At 50.1% G+C, this 23,045-nt stretch overlaps 1 protein-coding gene across 1 annotated transcript in view; it reads right to left on the bottom strand.

The window, feature by feature from the left end:
* Positions 1-23,045, bottom strand: part of TM2D1 (TM2 domain containing 1) — a 101,191-nt gene that overhangs the window by 37,266 nt on the left and 40,880 nt on the right. The window contains exon 4 of the mRNA XM_063939229.1: positions 7,052-7,143. Within this exon, the coding sequence (XP_063795299.1) occupies positions 7,052-7,143 (92 nt within the window). The remainder of the gene's footprint in view (positions 1-7,051; positions 7,144-23,045) is intronic.

The raw sequence follows: 23,045 nt of genomic DNA, 5'->3' as shown, positions 1-23,045 counted from the left end.
CTTTCACCTCTGCCACAGAAAGGTAGTCTTCCAGACCGGAAGAGGTGTCCAGATCAGAACCCCCTGACCCACTCTCCTGATGTGAATGAGGGGACTCTAACTCTGAATCCCCTTCCGAGAGAGGTGTAGCGGTGTCGCTAGAGGCATGAGCCCGTCTGGGACGTCTTTACCTGTCCATAAGTTGTTGCATGGAGGCTGAGAACTGAGAAAAGCCCTGAACCGACTGAGCCAATGTGTGAACCCAAGGTGGTTCAACCTGGGGAGGAGGAAGCAGATAAGACTAACCTGTTGCAGATGGACCAGGCGGTGCTGGATCAGGTGGCAATACTGGCGTAGCCAAGCGATCCACCAGTTGCGATATAACTTGTGTGAGGGTGGTCGCCCAAGCCGGTTCCTGTATGACAGGTGGAGGTGTGGGATCAGCTCGTGGCGGAGCTCCCGAACATGCAGGGCATAGGTCCGCGGAATCCTGTGGGGAGAGAATATTGCAGCACACACGACAAGTGGGAGGCTCCGGTGTAACAAGCTTTTTGCCTCTGGATGACACACTTGTATACAATTCAAGGGTAACAATGAGAAAGCACTCAACCCAGGTAAATTACACAGTAAATAAGCTAGGCCGGTCTCTGGGGCACTCCCTGCAGACCCAGGCTCTGTATAAGGGATGTGAAGCCAACCACATGTACTGCAGTAGCACACCCACACTAAGCCACACAATGCTTGAAATAAAACAAGAAAAAGTGGGCCAAGATACTCAATTGTCCTATGGTAAACCAGTAGGCAGGAGAAATAGGCTGAACCGGCCAATGGAGCGGGGTACAGGGGAGAATATGGCCAGACCTTCCTCTCTCCGCAAGTCCTAGCTAGCATGTATGCTAAAATGGCTGCTCAGCGTTTTCTGGGAGGGACAGAGAGAGGAGGGAGGAGGAACAGTCCTGGGGCAGACCCTGAGCAAAGCTACTAGTGAGCCCCAGGGGTGAGGGAGAGGCGGTAGGCTGGGCACCCTCCCCCTCAGATGTTGGACCCCTGGGACAGTGTCCACCTGCCCTGCAGCTATTACCCTGGTGGTCTAGTGGAACAAGGTGCAGTGCACCTGTGCCCCCACTATTCTGCCCTACTCTGCTGCAGGGAGACTATCAACTCACCCTCCAGGTCCGGACGCGGCTTCGGGAGGAGGCAGAGTGCTGCCTGGCTGTCCCGCGGCGGAAGACTCCGTCCCAGTTACCGGCGCTCCCGCCGGGGACGCTGGGTGTCGGAGCGGGCATGCTGGGTGCTAAGTGCGCCAGCGTCCCGCTCTCTTCGCTGCGGCACGATAATAAAATTTAAAAAAGTAACCTAGCTCTTTAGAAACAGCTTCTAAATGAGAGGCTGCCTTGGCACCAAAAAAGAAAAAAACTGGCGGGGGCGGGGTATAAAGTACAAGGAAGGCAAGGCCTGCTGGGTACTTTTAAGTAACCCTTTTGGTGCCAGCCTGCTCCCAGCCCAGTCTATATTATACCCAGTGTTAAGCCTTCTCCTGTGCCCCCTAGTGGACGAAAAATAAATTGGGATTTTTCCCAAGCCTAGCCCCTGCACAGAGGAGATGAGGTGAAATTTGCGGTAAATAGTATGGAGTATTATTGGCATTAATTTATTGCAGACAATTGAATAGGAACTTATCCTGGGTCACAATAAGATCTCCGTTCTTAACAAGAAAATGGGTTATAGTGGCTAATTGCATTCCCACTTATTCTTTCTGTCAACAGACTGTCCCCTCCAGAAGAAATCAGGGATGCATAGAGGTCATATACAGATGAAAAATAAGAATTTACTCACCGGTAATTCTATTTCTCGTAGTCCGTAGTGGATGCTGGGAACTCCGTAAGGACCATGGGGAATAGACGGGCTCCGCAGGAGACTGGGCACTCTAAAGAAAAGATTAGGTACTATCTGGTGTGCACTGGCTCCTCCCTCTATGCCCCTCCTCCAGACCTCAGTTAGGGAAACTGTGCCCGGAAGAGCTGACATTACAAGGAAAGGACATTTTGAATCCAGGGTAAGACCCATACCAGCCACACCAATCACACCGTACAACTTGTGATAACCTTACCCAGTTAACAGTATGAACAACAACTGAGCCTCACTCAACGGATGGCTCATAACAATAACCCTTAGTTAAGCAATAATTATATACACTTATTGCAGAAAATCCGCACTTGGGACGGGCGCCCAGCATCCACTACGGACTACGAGAAATAGAATTACCGGTGAGTAAATTCTTATTTTCTCTGACGTCCTAGTGGATGCTGGGAACTCCGTAAGGACCATGGGGATTATACCAAAGCTCCCAAATGGGCGGGAGAGTGCGGATGACTCTGCAGCACCGAATGAGCAAACACAAGGTCCTCCTCAGCCAGGGTATCAAACTTGTAGAACTTTGCAAATGTGTTTGAACCCGACCAAGTAGCTGCTCGGCAAAGTTGTAAAGCCGAGACCCCTCGGCAGCCGCCCAAGAAGAGCCCACCTTCCTTGTAGAATGGGCCTTCACCGATTTTGGATGCGGCAATCCAGCCGCAGAATGAGCCTGCTGAATCGTGCTACAGATCCAGCGAGCAATAGTTTGCTTTGAAGCAGGAGCACCCAGCTTGTTGGGTGCATGCAAGATAAACAGCGAGTCAGTCTTCCTGACTCCAGCCGTTCTGAAAACATATTTTCAAAGCCCTGACTACGTCCAGCAACTTGGAGTCCTCCAAGTCCCGAGTAGCCGCAGGCACCACAATAGGTTGGTTCAAATGAAACGATGACACCACCTTCGGGAGAAATTGGGGACGAGTCCTCAATTCTGCCCTGTCCATATGGAAGATCAGATATGGGCTTTTACATGACAAAGCCGCCAATTCCGACACACGCCTAGCCGATGCTAAGGCCAACAGCATGACCACTTTCCACGTGAGATACTTTAGTTCCACGGTCTTAAGTGGCTCAAACCAGTGGGATTTCAGGAAATCCAACACCACGTTAAGATCCCAGGGCGCCACTGGTGGCACAAAAGGGGGCTGAATATGCAGCACTCCCTTAACAAATGTTTGAACCTCAGGCAGTGAAGCCAGTTCTTTTTGAAAGAAAATGGATAGGGCAGAAATCTGGACCTTTATGGACCCCAATTTTAGGCCCATAGTCACCCCTGACTGTAGGAAGTGCAGGAAACGACCCAGTTGGAAGTCCTCTGTAGGGGCCTTCCTGGCCTCACACCAAGCAACATACTTCCGCCATATACGGTGATAATGTTTTGCTGTCACGTCTTTCCTAGCCTTTATCAGCGTAGGAATAACTTCATCCGGAATGCCTTTTTCCGCTAGGATCCGGCGTTCAACCGCCATGCCGTCAAACGCAGCCGCGGTAAGTCTTGGAACAGACAGGGCCCTTGTTGCAGCAGGTCCTGTCTGAGAGGCAGAGGCCATGGGTCCTCTGTGCGCATTTCTTGTAGTTCCGGGTACCAAGTCCTTCTTGGCCAGTCCGGAACAATGAGTATTGTTCTTATTCCTCTCTTTCTTACTATTCTCAGTACTTTGGTATGAGAGGAAGAGGAGGAAACACATATACCGACTGGTACACCCACGGTGTCACTAGGGCGTCCACAGCTACCGCCTGAGGGTCCCTTGACCTGGCGCAATATCTTTTTAGCTTTTTGTTGAGGCGGGACGCCATCATGTCCACCTGTGGCAGTTCCCATCGGTTTGCAATCAGTTGGAAGACTTCTTGATGAAGTCCCCGCTCTCCCGGGTGGAGGTCGTGTCTGCTGAGGAAGTCTGCTTCCCAGTTGTCCACTCCCAGAATGAACACTGCTGACAGTGCTTGCACATGATTCTCCGCCCATCGAAGAATCTTTGTGGCTTCCGCCATTGCCATCCTGCTTCTTGTGCCGCCCTGGCGGTTTACATGGGCGACCGCCGTGATGTTGTCTGACTGAATCAGCACTGGTCGGTTTCGAAGCAGGGGCTCTGCTTGACTCAGGGCGTTGTAAATGGCCCTTAGTTCCAGTATATTTATGTGTAGAGAAGTCTCCAGACTTGACCACAACCCTTGGAAGTTTCTTCCCTGAGTGACTGCCCCCCACCCTCGGAGGCTTGCATCCGTGGTCACCAGGACCCAGTCCTGTATGCCGAACCTGCGGCCCTCGAGAAGGTGAGCACTCTGCAGCCACCACAGAAGAGACACCCTGGCCCTTGGGGACAGGGTGATCAGCCGATGCATCTGAAGATGCGATCCGGACCACTTGTCCAACAGATCCCACTGAAAGATCCTCGCATGGAACCTGCCGAAGGGAATGGCTTCGTATGAAGCCACCATCTTTCCCAGGACTCGCGTGCAGTGATGCACCGATACCTGTTTTGGTTTCAGGAGGTCCCTGACCAGAGATGCTAATTCCTGGGCCTTCTCCACCGGGAGAAACACCTTCTTCTGTTCTGTGTCCAGAATCATACCCAGGAAAAGCAGACGCGTCGTAGGAATCAGCTGCGACTTTGGAACATTCAGAATCCAGCCGTGCTGTTGCAACACTTCCTGAGAGAGTGCTACGCTGATCAACAACTGCTCCCTGGACCTCGCCTTTATGAGGAGATCGTCCAAGTACGGGATAATTATAACCCCCTCTGCCGAAGGAGTATCATCATTTCGGCCATTACCTTGGTAAATATTTTCGGTGCCGTGGACAGGCCAAACGGCAACGTCTGGAATTGGTAATGACAGTCCTATACCACAAATCTGAGGTACTCCTGGTGAGGTGGATAAATGGGGACATGCAAGTAAGCATCTTTGATGTCCAGCGACACCATAAAATCCCCCTCTTCCAGGCTTGCAATAACCGCTCTGAGCGATTCCATTTTGAACTTGAATTTCTTTATATAAGTGTTCAAGGATTTTAAATTCAAATTGTGGAATAGTAACCCCTTCCCTGTTGAAGGAGGGGGACTCTGACAATCACTTGCTGGAGGTACAGCTTGTGAATTGCCGCCAGCACTACCTCCCTTTCCATGGGGGAAGCTGGCAAGGCTGATTTGAGGTAACGGCGGGGGGGGGGGGGGGGGGGTCGCTTCGAATTCCAGCTTGTATCCCTGAGATACAATTTGTATAGCCCAGAGATCCGCCTGTGAGCGAACCCACTGGCTGCTGAAGTTTCGGAGACGCGCCCCCACCGCACCTGGCTCCGCCTGTGGAGCCCCAACGTCATGCGGTGGACTTAGTGAAAGCAGGGGAGGACTTTTGTTCCTGGGAACTGGCTGCATGGTGCAGCTTCTTACCTCTACCCTTGCCTCTGGCAAGAAAGGATGCGCCCCCGACTCTCTTGCCTTTCTGGGAACGAAAGGACTGCATTTGATAATACGGTGCTTTCTTAGGCTGTGAGGAAACCTGAGGCAAGAAAGCCGACTTTCCAGCTGTCGCTGTAGACACGAGGTCCGACAGACCGTCCCCAAACAATTCCTCAACCTTATAAGGCAAAACCTCCATGTGTTTTTTAGAATCAGCATCTCCTGTCCACTGCCGAGTCCATAAGACCCTCCTGGCAGAAATGGACATAGCATTAATTCTAGAGCCCAGCAGGCAAACGTCCCTCTGAGCATCCCGCATATATAAGACGACGTCTTTGATATGGCTGCAATAATCATGTATCGGATGGCCTTGGTCACTTTAGACTGTAAATGTGCCTCATCATCGTCGACACTGGAGTTGGACTCTGTGTCGGCATCTGTGTCAACCATCTGAGATAGAGGGCGTTTATGAGCCCCTGACGGTTTCTGAGTCGCCTGGGCAGGCGCGGGTTGAGACCCCGGCTGTCCCAAGGCTGCAGCGTCATCAAACCTTTTATGTAAGGAGTTTACATTGTCATTTAAGACCTTCCACATATCCATCCAATCAGGTGTCGGCCCCGACGGGGCGATACCACACTTATCTGCCCTTGATCCGCCTCCACGTAACCATCCTCATCAAACATTGTCGACACAGCCGTACCGACACACCGCACACACACAGGGAATGCTCAGACTGAGGACAGGACCCCACAAAGTCCTTTGGGGAGACAGAGAGAGAGTATGCCAGCACACACCACAGCGCTATATAACACAGGGATTTTCACTGCTAATAAGTGATTTACCCAATAGCTGCTTTTTTTTGTATTGTTTTGCGCCTAAATTTATGTGCCCCCCCTCTCTTTTTAACCCGTCTTGTACCTGGATACTGCAGGGGAGAGCCTGGGGAGCTGCTTCCAGCGGAGCTGTGAAGGGAAAATGGCGCTGGTGTGCTGAGGAAGAAGGCCCCGCCCCCTCAGTGGCGGGCTTCTGTCCCGCTTTCCATGTAAAAAAAATGGCGGGGGTTTTTACATATATACAGTGCTAGACTGTATATATGTATGTTTTTATGCCAAAGGTACTTCAATTGCAGCCCAGGGCGCCCTTCCCCCCAGCGCCCTGCACCCTAGTGACCAGAGTGTGTAAGTGTGCTGGAAGCAATGGCGCACAGCTGCGGTGCTGTGCGCTACCTTAATGAAGACAGGAGTCTTCAGCCGCCGATTTCGTCGTCTTCAAGCTTCTGTTCTTCTGGCTCTGCAAGGGGGACGGCGGCACGGCTCCGGGAACGGACGATCGAGGACAGGTGCCTGTGTTCGAACCCTCTGGAGCTAATGGTGTCCAGTAGCCTAAGAAGCACAAACTAGCTGCAGATAGGTAGGTTTGCTTCTCTCCCCTAAGTCCCTCGTAGCAGTGAGTCTGTTGCCAGCAGAAGCTCACTGAAAATAAAAAACCTAATAAATACTTTCTTTACTAGTAAGCTCAGGAGAGCCCACTAGGAGCACCCAGCTCTGGCCGGGCACAGATTCTAACTGAGGTCTGGAGAAGGGGCATAGAGGGAGGAGCCAGTGCACACCAGATAGTACCTAATCTTTTCTTTAGAGTGCCCAGTCTCCTGCGGAGCCCGTCTATTCCCCATGGTCCTTACGGAGTTCCCAGCATCCACTAGGACGTCAGAGAAATGGGATATGGTTTTCCTTTCACTTAAACCATATGGTACAGTCTCTTACCTAGAGCAGGGTAACCCAGATAAAATCTATCAGCTCCCAACCATCCAAGGAACAAAGACAGAGCCACGGCCACTTTGTAGGAATAACCATTCCTGCAAGGAAAACAAAACATAACTTTGTGGTAACTGTTGCTTGAAACATCCTGGCAATGAGCATACATTCTTAGCAGGACAGTGAGGTGCAATACTAACTTCCAGTTTATGTTGTATTGCTGCAGCCTTGCACCTGTACAGTGCATAAACCTTGCTCCAATGTTCCTCAGTGAATCATGTACTGTAACTGTAATGCCTGCAGCTATTGTACTCCAGCGGGCGCATGAGAAATCGTATGTAATGGAGGCTCAGGATTAGCGCCAGTTTCTACCACAACCCGATTTTCTTCAAAGTACATTGTTCAGTATTATATACGTCCAAAACAAAGACAAGAAAGATTTCCTGGGTCCATTTCAATAAGATGAGGAAAAAGTATCTCTCCTGGCGTAATACCAGAAAAGTAGGGAGCGAAAAAAATAGGATTTTAATTACCTACCGGTAAATCATTTTCTCGTAGTCCGTAGAGGATACTGGGGGATCCATTTAGTACAGACATGTCCAAACTGCGGCCCTCCAGCTGTTGTGAAACTACACATGCCAGCATGCCCTGACACAGCTTTAGCATTCTCTGACAGCAAAACTGTGTCAGGGCATGCTGGGATATGTAGTTTCACAACAGCTGGAGGGCCGCAGTTTGGACATGCCTGATTTAGTACCATGGGGTATAGACGGGTCCACTAGGACCCATGGACACTTTAAGAATTTGATAGTGTGCACTGGCTCCTCCCTCTATGCCCCTCCTACCAGACTCAGTCTAGGAAACTGTGCCCGAGGAGACGGACATACTTTGAGAGAAGGATATAAAAGGATAGTGGTGAGATTCCGAACCAGCACACACAAACAAGAGGATAGCCGTGCTAACCAAATTTGGAACAGGAACAGCAACGGCAGAACCAAACAACACCTAACCAAGAAACAGCGCAGGATGAACGAAGCACGGGGCGGGCGCCCAGTATCCTCTACGGACTACGAGAAAAGGATTTACCGTTAAGTAATTAAAATCCTAATTTCTCTTGCGTCCTAGAGCACAGGTTCTCAAACTCGGTCCTCAGGACCCCACACAGTGCATGTTTTGCAGGTAACCCAGCAGGTGCACAGGTGTATTAATTACTCACTGACATTTTAAAAGGTCCACAGGTGGAGCTAATTATTTCACTTGTGATTCTGTGAGGAGAACCTGTGCCCTAGAGGATACAGGGGATCCATTTAGTACCATGGGGAAGTACCAAAGCTCCCAAACCGGGTGGGAGAGTGCGGAGGGTACTGCAGAACTGGTCCTCAGAGGACAAGGTATCGAACTTGAAAACGTGTTCGAACCTGACCAAGTAGATGCTCGGCAGAGCTGCAAAGCCGAGACACCCCGGGCAGCCACCCAAGAAGAACCCACCAACCTAGTAGAGTGGGCCTGTACAGATTTTGGAACCGGCAATCCTGCTGTGGAATAAGCATGCTGGATAGCGAGCCTGATCCAACGTGTAATTGACTGCTTTGAAGCAGGACACCCAATCTTAGAACAAACAAACAGCGAGTCCGATTTTCTGTGACAAGCTGTTTTCTACACATACACCTTCAAAGCCCTCACAACATCCAAAGACTCTGAAGCAGAGATTTCGGTAACGCAGACACGACCTTAGGAAGAAATTGCTGACGAGTCCTGAGTTCAGCTGTGTCCTCATGGAAAATTAAATAGGGGCTCTTGTGAGACAACGCCCCCAGCTCCTACAGACATCTTGCTGAGGCCAAGGCCAACAAGTGTGACGGTCTTCCACGTAAGATATTTTACTTCTACCTCCTGTAACGGTTCAAACTAGTCCGATTGGAGGAACTGTAGCACCAAATTGAGATCCCAATGTACCGTGGGAGGCACAAAGGGAGGCTGGATGTGCAGAACCCCTTTCAAGAACATCTGGACCTCAGGGAGAGAAGCCAAGTGTTTCTGAAAGAAAATGGACAAGGCCGAAATCTGGACTTTTATGGAGCCCAGGCGTAGGCCCACATCCACACCCAACTGCAGAAAAAGCAGGAAACGTCCTAGATGAAATTTCACTGCAGAATATTTTCTGCTCTCACCCAAGAGACGTATTTCTTCCAAATACGGTGGAAATGTTTAGACGTTACCCCCTTCCTGGCTTGGATAAGAGTCCGGATGACTCCTGGCTAGAATCAGCCGTTCAACTTCCATGCCGTCAAACGTAGCCATGTTAAGTCTTGATAGACGAACGTGCCATGTTGCTGAAGATCCTCGCGAAGAGGTAGAGGCCACGGATCTTCCAGGAGCATTTCCAGAAGGTCCGCGTACCGGGCCCTTCTTGGCCAGTCCAGAGCAATGAGAATTGCTTGAACTTTTTCTGTTTTTATTCTTTTCAGATTTCTTGGGATTAGCGTAAGTGGAGGGAACACGTACACCATCTGATAGACCCATGGAGTCGTCCGAGCGTCCACTGCCACTGCCTGTGGGTCTCTCAACCTGTACCGCTTGAGCTTCTTGTTGAGACGAGAGGGCATCATGTTGATTTGTGGACATCCCCATCGTCGTGTCAAGCACCTGAACACCTCCGGGTAAAAGCCCCACTCCCCCGGGCGCAGGTCGTGTCTGCTGAAGAAGTCTGCTTCCCAGTTGTCTACTCCCAGAATTAAGACCACCGACAACGCCACAGCATGTTTTTCTGCCCAGAGGACAATTCTTGATACCTCTGACATTGCTGCTCTGCTTTTGGTTCCGCCCTGTCAGTTTATGTACTGCCATCACATTGTCCGACTGAACCTGAATGGCCCGATCTTGAAGAAGATATGAGGCCTGCAGAAGGTCGTTGTATACAGCCCTGAGTTCCAGAATGCTGACTGGAAGGACGACTTCCTGACTTGACCATCTTCCTTGAAACTGCACCCCCTGGGTGACCTCTCCCCAACCTCTGAGGCTCTCATCTGTGGTTAGCAGAATCCAATTCTGAATCTCGACCCGTCGCCCCTCAATTAGGAGAGAAGTCAGGAGCCACCACAGAAGGGAGAACCTGGCCTTTGGCGACAGACGGATCCTCTGGTGCATGTGAAGGTGCGATCCGGACCATTTGTCCAACAGATCCAGCTGGAAGGGCCTTGCATGAAACTTTCCTTATTGAAGCGCCTCGTAAGAGGCCACCATTTTCCCCAGAAGGCAAATGCATAGATGCACCGATATCTGGGTTGGCTACAGGACATCCCAAACCATCGACTGGATTACCAATGCCTTTTCCAATGGAAGAAAAACTTTCTGCGACTGTGTCCAGTATCATTCCCAGAAACAGGAACCTCCGAGTTGGCTCTAGGTGAGATTTCGGGAGATCTAGAATCCACCCGTGATCCAGGAGTAGTTTGGCTGTGAGACCAACGCTGTCCAACAACCTTTCCCTGGACGGTGCCTTTAGCAACAGATCGTCCAGGTCCGGAATTATGTTCACTCCCTGCTTGCGAAGGAGAAACATCATCTCTGCCATCACCTTGGTGAACACCCTTGGTGCCGTGGAGAGACCATTTGGCAGGGCCTGGAACTGGTAGTGACAGTCCTGTAGTGCAAAGCGAAGATAAGCCTGGTGAGGCGGCCAGATCGGAATGTGAAGGTACGCATCCCTGATATCCAGAGACACTAGGAATTCCCCCTCCTCCAGATCTGAGATCACCGCTCTCAGAGACTACATCTTGAATTTGAACACTCGTAAGTACGGGTTCAATGATTTTAGATTCAAAATCGGCCTTACCGAACCGTCCGGTTTCGGTACCACAAACAAGTTGGAATAATATCCCTTGTTTTGGAGATGTGACTGAAATTTTTTAGTCAGGCTCCCACCTGCCAGTCTTTCAGGCCTCGAGGTCCACGGTCCTGCAGAAGGCTTTGAGGAAGCAGAGCTGGAGCTCTGTTCCTGAGAACCGGAAGTTGCTGGTTTGAGTGGTTTACCTCTAGCGCCTCTGTTGGCAGTAGAAGATCCTCTGACTTTGCCCTTAAACTTGGCAGTCCAAAAGGACTGTAGAGTAGGTTCTGAGTAGGTCTTCCTGGTTGGGGGAGCTGCAGAAGGAAGATATGTGGACTTACCCGCAGTAGCTTTGGAGATCCATTTGTCTAGTTCGTCTCCAAATAAGGCCTCTCCTGTGAAGGGTAGACCTTCCACGCCTTTCCTGGAGTACGCGTCCGCAGTCCACTGGTGTATCCATAAGCCCCTGTGTGCTGACACTGCCGATAGCAGTGGTGCGTGCATTAAGCAAACCTACTTCTTTTATGGCTTCCACCATAAAGTTTGCAGAGTCCTGTATATGTTGCAGGAGTAACACAATCTCCCCCCTAGATAAGGAATTCAACCCTTCAACAAGGTTACCCGACCATTTAGCAATGGCTTTAGTAATCCAGGCACATGCTATAGTGGGTCTCTGAGCCACCCCAGCAGCTGTGTACAAGGATTTGAGTGTAGTCTCAATTTTACGATCAGCCGTGTCTTTCAGGAAGGCTGCACCAGGGACGGGTCTCACAGTCTTCCGTGACAACCTGGACACAGATGCATCCACTATCTGTTGACTTTTCCATTTTTTCCTATCCTCAGGAGGAAAAGGAAAAGATGACAGTAACCTTTTAGGGATTTTAACCCACGGTTCTTTAAACGGGTATTCAATTCCTTTGACACAGGAAAAGTGACAGAGGACTTCTTTTTTACATTAAAATAAGATTCCTCACTCTCCTCTGTCACCTTATCAGGAATTTGTAGCACATCTCTTCTATAAGAGCCTCTATTCCCTGTGACAGAGCAGCGTCCCCCCCTTCTGAATCCCCCTCCCCCCTCCTCCATGTCTGACCCCTCAGCGTAAGAGTCAGACTGCGGGATATGGGCCAGAGTTCGTTTTTGTGGACAAATGCCAAGGGACCGAGACGCTTGTTTGAGTCTCAGTTCATAATCTCATCCACAGACTGTCTTAAGTATTGCGTCTCTTTCTCACTGCGGGACAATTTATTAGAGATATTGGAAATCATTCCTTTGATGGTATCCAGCCACGCTGGGTCAGCCCCGCTAGCCTGAGAAGGTGCACTACACTGAGTACATAGTAGTGAGCTCCCTGGGGAAGAGGAACACTCTGCCGTACATGAAACACACTCTTTGCCGGGCATATTGTAAATGTGACAGCACAATCACACACACAGGAAAGGTTAAAAGCACAATTAACCCACAAAGAGCCCTTCCAGGGAGAGACAGATATTATGGAGCCAGCACACTGCGCCCTTATTGCTAGTGCCAAGTTTAGCCAGGTCGCAGACGAAGTACCCAAATTGGGGACTTCGTACTCTAATAATCGCTCCCCCCTGCTATGACCCCCTGGTGCCGTTGAGGTAATCTGGAGTCACACCGGAGGAGCGGCACGTCCCTTTCAGTCAGCGTCTGTAGAGGGAAAATGGCGCTGGTGAGCTGCTGGATCCGCTCATAGTGAAGTCCCGTCCCTTCAATGGCGCGTGGTCTTCCCGCTTTTTCTATACTGGCTGAGGTAATTTGTGCTTAAAATGGAAAGAGAACAGTTTTAAGGCTTTGTTTGCCAGTGTGGGTACTGTGTATAGTGTACTGAGACGCAGTTGTGTACCGAGTCTGGAGATGCAATACGCCCCGGTCAGAAGCCGCGCGTCTCCGTACCCTCATGCCGCCATAATGGCTGGTGACCCGCTAACCGGGACACCGGCGCAGTACTCACCACTCTTCTGGCTCTGTGAAGGGTGACTGCGTGCTGCGGGAAAGTACGCTCGCCGTGTTGGGGCTTGCGAATAGTTCCCTCATGAGCTAGTGTCCTGTCAGCGGGGAATGGTCCGTTTCCCCCACCCTTAAGTCCCACAAAGCAGGCAGGCTGGTGCCATGCAGTCCTGCCTGAAAATTACAAGCAGAAAAATAAATGCAGAAAACTCTTCAGGAGCTTCCATAAGCGTTACAGGCACTTTCTAAACTGAGTCTGGTAGGAGGGGCATAGAGGGAGGAGCCACTCTATCAAATTCTTAAAGTGCCCATGGCTCCTAGTGGACCCGTCTATACCCCATGGTACTAAATGGATCCCCAGTATCCTCTAGGACGTAAGAGAAATGATAGTGTAATATGTTCACAAATAATTCATTAAAAGGTGCAACTACAATCTGTTTACCTAATATAGGTGAGTAACAGGCATTAGATGATAGCACCTCCTGTTGGGTATCAGCTGTATATTTTCTATGCTGTGGTTTGGCAGCTTTGACCGATTCCTATTGCCGTTTTAAAACCATCGGTCAAAGCTGCTGATGATTGTCGGATCTGATAATCCGCAGCATAGGAAACATATATATTAGTCTCCTAAAACACTGTAATCTTCCCACAATAAAACATCTTTCCGCAATCATAATGATCAAATAGCTTATTTTCTTAAAACTGTCTCAATAGTATATTACTATCACAACGGTCATAAAATCAGAATCACTCACATTAAAACGTTCATCATCTGCGGATCCGCATCTCTAATAGTCCCTCCATTGGTTGCCCATATTCTACCGTATTCAATTTAAAATACTTTTACTCACATATAAAGCTATTAACCGGACTATACCAACATATATCTCTTCACTCATCTCAAAATATCTCCCAACTCAACCTCTCCGCTCTGCACAAGATCTGCGTCTCTCATCTGCACGGATTACTCGCTCCCATTCACAATTGCAGGACCTTCTTCAGGCTTCACCCACTCTGTGAAATGCCCTCCCACACACAATAAGACTCTCCTCTAGTCTCCAAACTTTCAAGCGCTCCCTGAAAACTCACCTCTTCAGGCAAGCCCATCAAATTCCAGAACTGCCCACATGACCTACGGAGGCACACATATCTAATTACATCCCATTAGGACTGGTGGGACCGCTATGCTATAGATAGCTCCTTATGTATCCTTCCTCATTCCCTATAGATTGTAAGCGTGCGAGCAGGGCCTTCCTACCTCTATGTCTGTCTGTTATTACCCAGTTTGTCTTAATTGTTTCCAATTGTAAAGCGCAACAGAATATGCTGCGCTATATAAGAAACTGTAAGTAAATAAATAAATTATAAGACGTAAACAGCGGCCTGTAGCCATTACCAACCCTTGGTTCTGATCAGCAGCATTAGAACTGAAACTCATTGTGATTTGAACAATGGCCCTCATTCCGAGTTGTTCGCTCGTTGCCGAGTTTCGCTATATTGCGATTAGTCGCTTACTGCGCATGCACAAGGTTCGCAGAGCGCTTGCGCTTAGTTATTTTACTCAAAAGTTAGGTATTTTACTCACGGCATAACGAGGATTTTTCATCGTTCTGGTGATCGGAGTGTGATTGACAGGAAGTGGGTGTTTCTGGGCGGAAACTGGCCGTTTTATGGGAGTGTGCGAAAAAACGCTGCCGTTTCTGGGAAAAACGCGGATGTGTCTGAAGAAACGGGGGAGTGTCTGGGCGAACGCTGGGTGTGTTTGTGACGTCAAACCAGGAACAAAACTGACTGAACTGATCGCAATGGCTGAGTAAGTCTGGAGCTACTCAGAAACTGCTAAGAAATTTCTATTCGCAAATCTGCTAATCTTTCGTTCGCAATTCTGCTATGCTAAGATATACTCCCAGAGGGCGCGGCTTAGCGTGTGCAATGCTGCTAAAAGCAGCTAGCGAGCGAACAACTCGGAATGAGGGCCAATGTTCCTAGGGTGTCCAGTTAAATGGGATAAAGCCACTTGACGCTATACATCAGCAGACTGAATTTACACCTTTAAAAAAACGAGTTTTATGGTAAGAACTTACCCTTGTTAAAACTCTTTCTGCGAGTTACACTGGGCTCCACAAGTCTGGACAATGGGGTGTAGAGTAGGATCTTGATCCGAGGCACCAACAGGCTCAAAGCTTTGCCCTTCTTCCCAAGATGCATAGCGCCGCCTCCTATATCACTCCGCCTCCCAGCACAGGAGCTCAGTTTAGTTAACCAGCCCAATGCAGTAGCAGGAAAAGAGACGACAACGGTTAGTAGCCACATACACCACATTCTCACGACAAGAGAAGTGTCAGCGGCTAATACCATATCAACCCAAAGAAGCTAAGTGCGTCGGGGTGGGCGCCTTGTGGAGCCCAGTGTACCTCGCAGAAAATAAGATTTTACTCACCGGTAAATCTATTTCTCGTAGTCCGTAGTGGATGCTGGGGACTCCGTAAGGACCATGGGGGAATAGCGGCTCCGCAGGAGACTGGGCACAGCTAAGAAAGATTTAGGACTACCTGGTGTGCACCGGCTCCTCCCACTATGACCCTCCTCCAGACTTCAGTAAGGATACTGTGCCCGGAAGAGCTGACACAATAAGGAAGGATTTTGAATCCCGGGTAAGACTCATACCAGCCACACCAATCACACCGTATAACTCGTGATACTATACCCAGTTAACAGTATGAACATAACAGAGCCTCTCAAAAGATGGCTCAACAATAACCCTTGTAGTTAACAATAATAAATATATACAAGTATTGCAGACAGTCCGCGCTTGGGACGGGCGCCCAGCATCCACTACGGACTACGAGAAATAGATTTACCGGTGAGTAAAATCTTATTTTCTCTGACGTCCTAGTGGATGCTGGGGACTCCGTAAGGACCATGGGGATTATACCAAAGCTCCCAAACGGGCGGGAGAGTGCGGATGACTCTGCAGCACCGAATGAGAGAACTCAAGGTCCTCCTCAGCCAGGGTATCAAATTTGTAGAATTTTGCAAACGTGTTTGCCCCTGACCAAGTAGCAGCTCGGCAAAGTTGTAAAGCCGAGACCCCTCGGGCAGCCGCCCAAGAAGAGCCCACTTTCCTCGTGGAATGGCCTTTTACAGATTTAGGCTGCGGCAGGCCAGCCACAGAATGCGCAAGCTGAAGTGTGCTACAAATCCAGCGAGCAATAGTCTGCTTTGAAGCAGGAGCACCCATCTTGTTGGGTGCATACAGGATAAAAAGCGAGTCAGTTTTCCTGACTCCAGCTGTCCTGGAAACATAAATTTTCAAGGCCCTGACTACGTCCAGTAACTTGGAGTCCTCCAAGTCCCTAGTAGCCGCAGGCACCACGATAGGTTGGTTCAAGTGAAAAGCTGATACCACCTTAGAAAAGAAAGTGGGGACGAGTCCTCAATTCTGCCCTATCCATATGGAAAATCAAATAGGGGCTTTTACATGACAAAGCCGCCAATTCTGACACACGCCTTGCCGAAGCCAAGGCCAAAAGCATGACCACTTTCCACGTGAGATATTTTAAATCCACGGTTTTGAGTGGCTCAAACCAATGTGACTTTAGGAAACCCAACACCACGTTGAGGTCCCACGGTGCCACTGGAGGCACAAAAGGAGGCTGAAAATGCAGCACTCCCTTGACAAATGTCTGACCTTCAGGCAGTGAAGCCAGTTCTTTTTGGAAGAAAATCGACAGAGCCGAAATCTGGACCTTAATGGAACCCAGTTTTAGGCCCATAGTCACCCCTGACTGTAGGAAGTGCAGAAATCGACCTAGCTGGAATTCCTCCGTTGGGGCCTTCCTGGCCTCACACCACGCAACATATTTTCGCCATATGCGGTGATAATGTTGTACGGTTACATCTTTTCTAGCTTTAATCAGCGTAGGAATGACTTCCTCCGGAATACCCTTTTCTTTTAGGATCCGGTGTTCAACCGCCATGCCGTCAAACGCAGCCGCGGTAAGTCTTAGAACAGACAGGGCCCCTGCAGCAGCAGGTCCTGTCTGAGCGGCAGAGGCCATGGGTCCTCTGAGATTAATTCTTGAAGTTCCGGGTACCAAGACCTTCTTGGCCAATCTGGAACAATGAGAACAGTTCTTACTCCTCTTTTCCTTATTATCCTCAGTACCTTGGGTATGAGAGGAAGAGGAGGGAACACATAAACCGACCGGTGCACCCACGGTGTCACTAGAGCGTCCACAGCTATCGCCTGAGGGTCTCTTGACCTGGCGCAATATTTTTCTAGCTTTTTTTTTTTTTTAAGCGGGACGCCATCATGTCCACCTGTGGCCTTTCCCAACGGTTTACAATCAGTTAGAAGACTTCTGGATGAAGTCCCCACTCTCCCGGGTGGAGGTCGTGCCTGCTGAGGAAGTCTGCTTCCCAATTGTCCACTCCCGGAATGAACACTGCTGACAGTGCTAACACGTGATTTTCCGCCCATCGGAGAATCCTTGTGGCTTCTGCCATCGCCGTCCTGCTTCTTGTGCCGCCCTGTCGATTTACATGGGCGACTGCCGTGATGTTGTCTGACTGGATGAGAACCAGCTGGTTTTGAAGCAGGGGCTTTGCCTGACTTAGGGCATTGTAAATGGCCCTCAGTTCCAGAACATTTATGTGTAGGGAAGTCTCCTGACTTGACCAAAGTCCTTGGAAGTTTCTTCCCCGTGTGACTGCTCCCCAGCCCCGAAGGCTGGCATCCGTGGTCACCAGGACCCAGTCCTGTATGCCGAATCTGCGGCCCTCTCTGAGATGAGCACTCTGCAGCCACCACAGCAGAGACACCCTGGTCCTTGGAGACAGGGTTATCAACCGATGCATTTGAAGATGCGATCCGGACCATTGGTCCAACAGGTCCCACTGAAAGGTTCTGGCATGGAACCTGCCGAATGGAATCGCTTCGTAGGAAGCTACCATCTTTCCCAGGACTCGCGTGCAATGATGCACCGACACCTGTTTTGGTTTCAGGAGGCCTCTGACTAGAGATGACAGCTCCTTGGCTTTCTCCTCTGGGAGAAACACTTTTTTCTGGACTGTGTCCAGAATCATCCCCAGGAACAGTAGACGTGTCGCCGGAACCAGCTGAGACTTTGGAATATTCAGAATCCAACCGTGCTGGTGTAGCACCTCCTGAGATAATGCTACGCCGACCAACAACTGCTCTCTGGACCTCGCCCTTATCAGGAGATCGTCCAAGTATGGGATAATTAAAACTCCCTTTTTCCGAAGGAGTATCATCATTTCGGCCATTACCTTGGTAAATACCCTCGGTGCCGTGGACAGGCCGAACGGCAACGTCTGGAATTGGTAATGACAATCCTGTACCACAAATCTGAGGTACTCCTGGTGAGGATGGTAAATGGGGACATGCAGGTAAGCATCCTTGATGTCCAGAGATACCATGTAATCTCCCTCTTCCAGGCTTGCAATAACCGCCCTGAGCGATTCCATCTTGAACTTGAATTTTCTTAAATATGTGTTCAAGGATTTCAAATTTAAAATGGGTCTCACCAAACCGTTCGGTTTCGGTACCACAAACATTGTGGAATAGTAACCCCGTCCTTGTTGAAGTAGGGGCACCTTGACTATCACCTGCTGGGAATACAGCTTGTGAATTGCCTCTAACACAGCCTCCCTTTCTGAAGGAGTCGTTGGTAAGGCAGATTTGAGGAAACGGCGGGGAGGGGGGGATGTCTTGAATTCCAGCCTGTACCCCTGAGATACCACTTGAAGGATCCAGGGATCTACCTGTGAGCGAGCCCACTGATTGCTGAAGTTTTTGAGACGGCCCCCCACCGTACCTGGCTCCGCCTGTTGAGCCCCAGCGTCATGCGGCGGACTTAGCAGAAGAAGCGGGGGAAGACTTTTGTTCCTGGGAAGTGGCTGTATGCTGCAGCTTTTTTCCCCTACCTCTGCCTCTGGGCAGAAAGGACGCGCCTCTACCCCGTCTGCTCTTTTGGGGGCGAAAGGACTGTACCTGATAATACGGTGCTCTCTTTGGTTGTGAGGGGACATGTGGCAAAAATGCTGATTTCCCAGCTGTTGCTGTGGACACTAAGTCTGAAAGACCATCCCCGAACAACTCCTCACCCTTATAAGGCAAAACTTCCATGTGCCTTTTAGAATCTGCATCACCTGTCCACTGCCGGGTCCATAACCCTCTCCTGGCAGAAATGGACAGTGCACTTATTTTAGATGCCAGCCGGCAAATATCCCTCTGTGCATCTCTTATGTAGAAGACAGCGTCTTTAATATGCTCTACGTTTAGCAATATAGTGTCCCTGTCTAGGGTGTCAATGTTTTCTGACAGGGAGTCTGACCATGCAGCTGCAGCACTGCACATCCATGCTGAGGCAATAGCTGGTCTCAGTATAATACCAGTGTGTGTATATACAGCTTTCTGGAGAGCCTCCTGCTTTCTGTCAGCAGGTTCCTTTAGGGCGGCCGTATCCTGGGACGGCAGTGCCACCTTTTTTGATAAGCGCGTAAGTGCTTTACCCACCCTAGGGGGTGTTTCCCAACGTGACCTATCCTCTGGCGGGAAAGGGTACGCCATTAGTAATTTTTTTGAAATTACCAATTTTTTATCGGGGGAAGCCCACGCTAGTTCACACACTTCATTTAATTCTTCAGAAGGGGGAAAAACTACTGGTATTTTTTCTCCCCAAACATAATACCCTTTTTTGTGGTACCTGGGGTCAACTCAGAAATGTGTAAAACATTTTTCAATGCCTCAATCATATAACGAGTGGCCCTATTGGACATTACATTAGTCTCTTCGTCGTCGACACTGGTGTCCGTATCCGTGTCGACATCTGTGTCTGCCACCTGAGGTAGCGGGCGTTTTAGAGCCCCTGATGACTTTTGAGACGTCTGGGCAGGCACGGGCTGAGAAGCCGGCTGCCCCGTATTTGGCATGTCGTCAAATTTTTTATGTAAGGAGTCGACACTTTCGCGTAATTCCTTCCACAAGTGCATCCACTCCAGTGTCTGCCCCGCAGGGGGTGACAACACATTTATAGGCACCTGCTCCTCCTCCACATAAGTCTCCTCATAAAACATGTCGACACAGCCGTACCGACACACCGCACACACACAGGGAATGCTCTGACAGAAGACAGGACCCCACAAAGCCCTTTGGGGAGACAGAGAGAGAGTATGCCAGCACACACCAGAGCGCTATATAAATCAGGGATTAACTAAATTATATCCCCTTATAGCTGCTATATGTATATTGCGCCTAAATTTAGTGCCCCCCCTCTCTTTTTTACCCTTTTCTGTAGTGTAGACTGCAGGGGAGAGCCAGGGAGCTTCCTTCCAGCGGAGCTGTGAGGGAGAAATGGCGCCAGTGTGCTGAGGGAGATAGCTCCGCCCCTTTTTCGGCTGACTTTTCTCCCGCTTTTTTATGGATTCTGGCAGGGGTATTTATCACATATATAGCCTCTGGGGCTATATATTGTGATATATTTGCCAGCCAAGGTGTTTTTATTGCTTCTCAGGGCGCCCCCCCCCCAGCGCCCTGCACCCTCAGTGACCGGAGTGTGAAGTGTGTATGAGGAGCAATGGCGCACAGCTGCAGTGCTGTGCGCTACCTTGGTGAAGACTGATGTCTTCTGCCGCCGATTTTCCGGATTCTTCTTGCTTCTGGCTCTGTAAGGGGGCCGGCGACGCGGCTCCGGGACCGAACATCAATGGCCGGTTCCATGCGGTCGATCCCTCTGGAGCTAATGGTGTCCAGTAGCCTAAGAAGCCCAAGCTACCACCAGTTAGGTAGGTTCGCTTCTTCTCCCCTTAGTCCCTCGCTGCAGTGAGTCTGTTGCCAGCAGATCTCACTGTAAAATAAAAGACCTAAAATATACTTTCTCTCTAGGAGCTCAGGAGAGCCCCTAGTGTGCATCCAGCTCAGCCGGGCACAGGATTCTAACTGAAGTCTGGAGGAGGGTCATAGTGGGAGGAGCCAGTGCACACCAGGTAGTCCTAAATCTTTCTTAGCTGTGCCCAGTCTCCTGCGGAGCCGCTATTCCCCCATGGTCCTTACGGAGTCCCCAGCATCCACTAGGATGTCAGAGAAAGAGTTTTAACAAGGGTAAAATTACCGTAAAACTCATTTTCTGCTGCGGGGTACACTGGGCTCCACAAGTCTGGACAATGGGGATGTCCTAAAGCAGTTCCTTATGGGAGGGGACGCACTGTAGCGGGCACAAGAACCCGGCGTCCAAAGGAAGCATCCTGGGAAGCGGCAGTATCGAAGGCATAGAACCTTATGAACGTGTTCCCAGAGGACCACGTAGCCGCCTTGCACAATTGATCAAGGGTCGCACCAAGTTGGGCCGCCCAAGAAGGTCCAACAGACCGAGAATGGGCCGTAATGTGAACAGGAGCTGATAGACCAGCATTCACATAAGCATGCGCAATCACCATTCTGATCCACCTGGCCAGGGTCTGCTTGTGAGCAGGCCAGCCACGTTTGTGAAATACAAACAAAACAAAGAGAGAATCAGACTTTCGAATAGAAGCAGTTCTCTTCACATAGATACGGAGAGCCCGTACCACATCCAAAGACCGCTCTTTGGGAGACAAATTAGGAGAGACAAAAGCTGGAACCACAATCTCCTGATTAAGGTGGAACGAAGAAACCACCTTAGGCAAATATCCGGGACGAGTCCTAAGAACCGCCCGGTCACGGTGAAAGATCAGATATGTGGAACTACAAGACAAGGCACCCAAATCCGACACTCTTCTAGAAGAGCCAATAACCAACAGAAACACCACCTTAAGGGAAAGCCACTTGAGGTCAGCTGAACCAAGAGGTTCAAATGGAGACTCTTGTAACGCCTCCAAAACCACCGACAAGTCCCAAGGAGCCACAGGCGGGACATAGGGAGGTTGGATACGCAACACACCCTGAGTGAAAGTATGAACATCAGGTAAAGTCGCAATTTTTCTCTGAAACCACACCGACAAGGCAGAAATATGAACCTTGAGGGAGGCTAGACGCAGGCCTAAATCTAGGCCCTGCTGTAGAAAAGCCAAAAGTTTGGCTGTACTAAACTTGGAAGCGTCATAATGGTTAGATGCGCACCAAACAAAGTAGGAATGCCAGACCCCATGGTAAATCCGAGCAGAGGCCGGTTTCCGGGCCCGCAACATAGTTTTAATGACCTCTTCAGAAAAACCCTTAGCTCTTAAGACGGAAGCTTCAAGAGCCACGCCGTCAAAGACAGCCGGGCTAGGTCCTGGTAGACACAGGGGCCCTGAACGAGGAGGTCTGGGCGTTGTGGAAGTAGAAGTGGACGCTCTGACGATAGGCCTTGCAGGTCTGAGAACCAGTGCCGTCTGGACCACGCCGGAGCTATGAGAAGCAGATTTCCTTTTTCTTGCTTGAACTTCCGAATTACCCTAGGCAGGAGTGACACCGGAGGGAACACGTACGGCAGCCGAAACCTCCACGGCACTGCCAGCGCATCCACGAATGTGCTTGAGGATCCCTTGTCCTTGCTCCGGAGACCGGAACTTTGTGATTGTGTCGAGACGCCATCAGATCCACATCTGAAAGACCCCACCTTTCCACGAGGAGTTGAAAACACTTCTGGATGGAGGCCCCACTCGCCGGCATGCACGTCCTGACGACTGAGAAAGTCCGCTTCCCAATTCAGGACTCCCGGATTGAATATTGCCGGTAGATGGCGTTCTGCCCAACGTAGAATCCGTGAGGCTTCCTTCATTGCCAAACGGCTTTGAGTGCCGCCTTGATGATTATGTAAGCCACTGTGGTGGCGTTGTCAGACTGTACTGGACGGTTCTGAATCAAATGCTGGGCTAGGTTCAACGCACTGAAGACCGCCCGCAATTCCAGAATGTTGATCGAGAGGAGAGATTCCTCCTTGGTCCACCGACCCTGCAAGGAGTGCTGCTCCAGCACCGCGTCCCAACCTCTTAGACTGGCATCTGTCGTCAACAGGACCCAGTTGGATATCCAGAAGGGACGGCCTCTGCACAATTGTCGGTCCTGGAGCCACCAGAGCAGCGACAGACGGACCTCCGGAGTCAAAGAGATCATTAGAGACCTGATCCGGTGAGGCAGGCCGTCCTACTTGGCTAGAATCAGCTTCTGGAGGGGGCGAGAATGGAATTGAGCATACTCCACCATGTCGAATGCTGATACCA

Source organism: Pseudophryne corroboree, chromosome 9 (genome assembly GCF_028390025.1).
Source record: "Pseudophryne corroboree isolate aPseCor3 chromosome 9, aPseCor3.hap2, whole genome shotgun sequence".
NCBI lineage: Eukaryota > Metazoa > Chordata > Amphibia > Anura > Myobatrachidae > Pseudophryne > Pseudophryne corroboree.
The sequence above is the reverse complement of the archived record's forward strand: the minus strand, read 5'-3'. Positions and strand labels throughout refer to the sequence as shown.